We start from the raw sequence: 3,205 nt of genomic DNA on the forward strand, positions 1-3,205 counted from the left end.
AGGAGGTCTCTCGGGCCCTCAGTGTGCTACAGGATCGGGGCTGAAGTACATAATGATATCAGAGCAAAGCGTCATATAAAGGCATAAATTGGAGAGAACACTTTAGAGCCTTTCTCTGACAAGATGAACTCTATGCTGTAACTCCAAAAAATCTGGAGAGATACTTGCTCGAAAGGGTGCTTTAGACAGAGCAGAACAATCTGATCACATAAAACATCTGAGATTTATGTTTTTAAATAGCCAAATAAAACAGAACGTCAAGTCACAGAATACATATATTTACATTAATTCAAATGCTCAAAGCACAATACAGTAGGATCTATTGAATAGTTCATATAATTTGGTTTACATATACACGAGCCTATGACAAACATTAGCTAGAACAAAGGTTTAAGAAGTTACTCAGACATTTTGGTATTGACACCTACATACTTATGGCAACAAATGATAACTTTCAACTTTCAATAAGATCTTTTGTGCAAGGATAAGAAATGTACAGAATGGAAAAGAAGACAGTCAAACAAATGTACCTTTATTGCACTATTTAGCTAACACCATTTGGGATGTGGTGTTATCCAGCAAATTGTATCAGTGTATGCTGTTTCTTGCAGTCTCGGGTGATGAAATCAGCTGAATTATTCCCAAATCTAACCTTACTTTTGTGCTTACAAAAGTTCTTCCTTCTGCATCTTTTAAAAAATAAAATAGGACACTGATGCTTTTCTTTAAAATAACTTTGGTCCTAAGAAGTTAGTAAAGTCTCTTTACTTTCCTTTCATGAAATTTATTATTTCTTTCAAGAATCCTGGACAAAAAGACAAGGTCACCTCCAGACCAGCTTTGAAATGGTCAGCAGCGCTAAAGACTAAGAGACTGTTATCTAGAACTTAAACTTTGGGAAACAACCCCATCTTTTTCTGGCACACTGAGGAACCGAAGTACCCCTCACTACATTTCCTAGTAAGCAGTTAAAGAGGCCATTTGGTTGCATTTCAAAACACAAAACACCACCATTTGTGTCCTCCTGTTTATTCTGCAAACTGCACGGAAAGTTAAGTACGGAGTGATTAAATGACTACAGCCTACACAGACAGGCACAAAATTAAGCGGACGCCACAAAGGGTGTGTCTGAAAACACGGAATTGACCGAATCGGAGTCGGATTTCACCCTCGTGGACTTCAGGATGCCCTCGGCTATGACCGGTTCACTGGGAAAGAGCCTGACTTTGCCGTTCTGCCCTGCAGCGGTATCCTTCAGGGGTTCCAAAAACACCACTCTTTTCCCAGCCCCTGCCTTCCGTTCGTCAGCGGGGGCGTCGCTGGCAGGGCCGGGGTTCAGAATAGATGCATGGGCATTGCTTTGGTTGAGAATATTTTTTTGTCTCTTGGTTTTACACTTGCAAGGACACGGCGTCAGATAGAGGTACAAAAGTACTAAAACAATACTGGCCACGCAGGCTGCGAGGGTGGTGAATGCTGTGTTAAATGCCTCGTGGGCATGGGATTTGTTTACGGTGAAATTGCTTACGTTGATGGTAACATCCACCGTCTCGTTTAAGAGGCGCTGCCTGTTCATGGCGATACAGGAATAGACTCCAGCGTCCTCAAAGCGAGGGCTTTCTATGACCAGACTTCCATTGCGAAACACGTGAAAGTTCTCCAGCTCTTTATCGGGCTCCAGCAGCCTGTTATCCGGCCGGACCCAAATGAAATCGGTATTTGCATTGCCTGTCTTGCTGTCACAGGGGACAATCAGCCTTTCCCCGACTTGAGCTTCATGAATAAAGCCAAGTGCACGGAAGGAGCCATTGATGATGCTGTCCGAGCAATTCAGAAAGCTATCCTGGAGCAGAAGCACCTGCTGGGAGTGCTTGGAGTCAGACCACAGGCGACAGGTATAATCATTCTTAAAATCCATCACTGAGCTAAAGTGTCTGCGATACCAAAAGATCAGCAATGAATAAAGGGAACAGTCACAGACAAATGGGTTTCCATGAAGGTAGATGCCTCTCAGCTGTTTTCCTGGTACTAAATTAATATGGTGCATTGGCAGGGAGGGGATTCGGTTATAAGAAACATCTAGAAACATCAGTTCTGCCAGCTTGAACCTTCCAACATACAAATCCATGGGGAACTGCGTAAGAAAGTTTCCACTTAAGTAGAGTTTTTGCAACTGGGAGAGCCCTCCAAAAGCTGAGGGATCCAGATAGGAAATGTGATTGTTGTAAAGCAGGAGCACTTCCAGAACCTTTAACTCTTGGAACACTGCACTTTTCAGGGTCTTCAGCTTGTTGGACGATAAGTCAAGACACTTCAGATTTGGAGTTGTGGAAAAACTGCCTGTGGCTACACTGGTGATGTTGTTATGACGAATAATAAGGGTGTTCAGCTTAACAAATGATACTGGAATCCACTCGGCATCCAGGAGCCCGATTCTGTTATAGCTCAGATCCAGCCTCTTAATCAGTCTGAAAAGGTTCCCAGGCACCTTGGACAGGTTTTTGTTGGTGCAGCTCACGATGTCCGTGGCACAGATGCAAGCAGTGGGGCACACACCGGAGGCGCCACGGCTCACGGTCACCGTGATCACCAACAAACACAGCAGCTCCCTGCAGCCCGGTCTGACAACTCCAGGCAGGGTGGGCAGCGTGTGTAAACGTAAAGACATTATGGTCGCCTCCAAGTCTCTTCCTGGCGCCTTTCCACCAGCTCAGCCTCCCACCAGTGAACCTGGTAAACAATCAATATGGGGGGGCGGGGGGAGAAAGCAAAGTTAACTACCACCAGTTAACCCTTAAGAGTCATATATCTTGCTTTCTTTTCAGTAACTTTTGAAATGCAGGTTGTATGTCACGCTGGGGGAGCCTACTACGGTGGTTTTTACTGTTAAATGCAATTTCTTTTCCTGGGGTACTCCTGCTTACGGGCACTGACGGTCGCAATCTGTCAATACAACCGTCTCAACATCAGAAAGTCAGTATTTTTTTTAACGTGCAGGCTGCGTCGTTTTTTAAACTCCCTGCAACAGACACAAAAATACACAAACGCGTCCTACAAACAAACGGAAATGCATAGGAAGCCACCCCTCCAGAAAACAACTCACAGAGCTGAAAAGCCTCACCGGCTCTGGAGATAGGCCGCCGACGGTGGTGTCTTCTGAAGATCTGTGAGTCTGTCTGTCTCTGTCCGTCCCTCCTGCCTGTTC

The 3,205-nt window shown here is 44.9% G+C and overlaps 1 protein-coding gene across 1 annotated transcript; it reads right to left on the minus strand.

Annotated features, from left to right (window-relative positions):
• Positions 1-264: 264 nt before the first annotated feature.
• On the minus strand, positions 265-2,668 carry AMIGO2 (adhesion molecule with Ig like domain 2; the record flags this gene model as incomplete). Its single annotated transcript, XM_080812263.1, has 1 exon — positions 265-2,668. The coding sequence occupies one exon, from the start codon at positions 2,666-2,668 to the stop codon at positions 1,103-1,105; it is 1,566 nt and encodes a 521-aa protein (XP_080668389.1). The 3' UTR covers positions 265-1,102.
• Positions 2,669-3,205: the final 537 nt, after the last annotated feature.

The sequence above is a fragment of the Martes martes genome, assembly GCF_963455335.1.
Source record: "Martes martes genome assembly, chromosome: 8".
NCBI classification, from domain to species: domain Eukaryota; kingdom Metazoa; phylum Chordata; class Mammalia; order Carnivora; family Mustelidae; genus Martes; species Martes martes.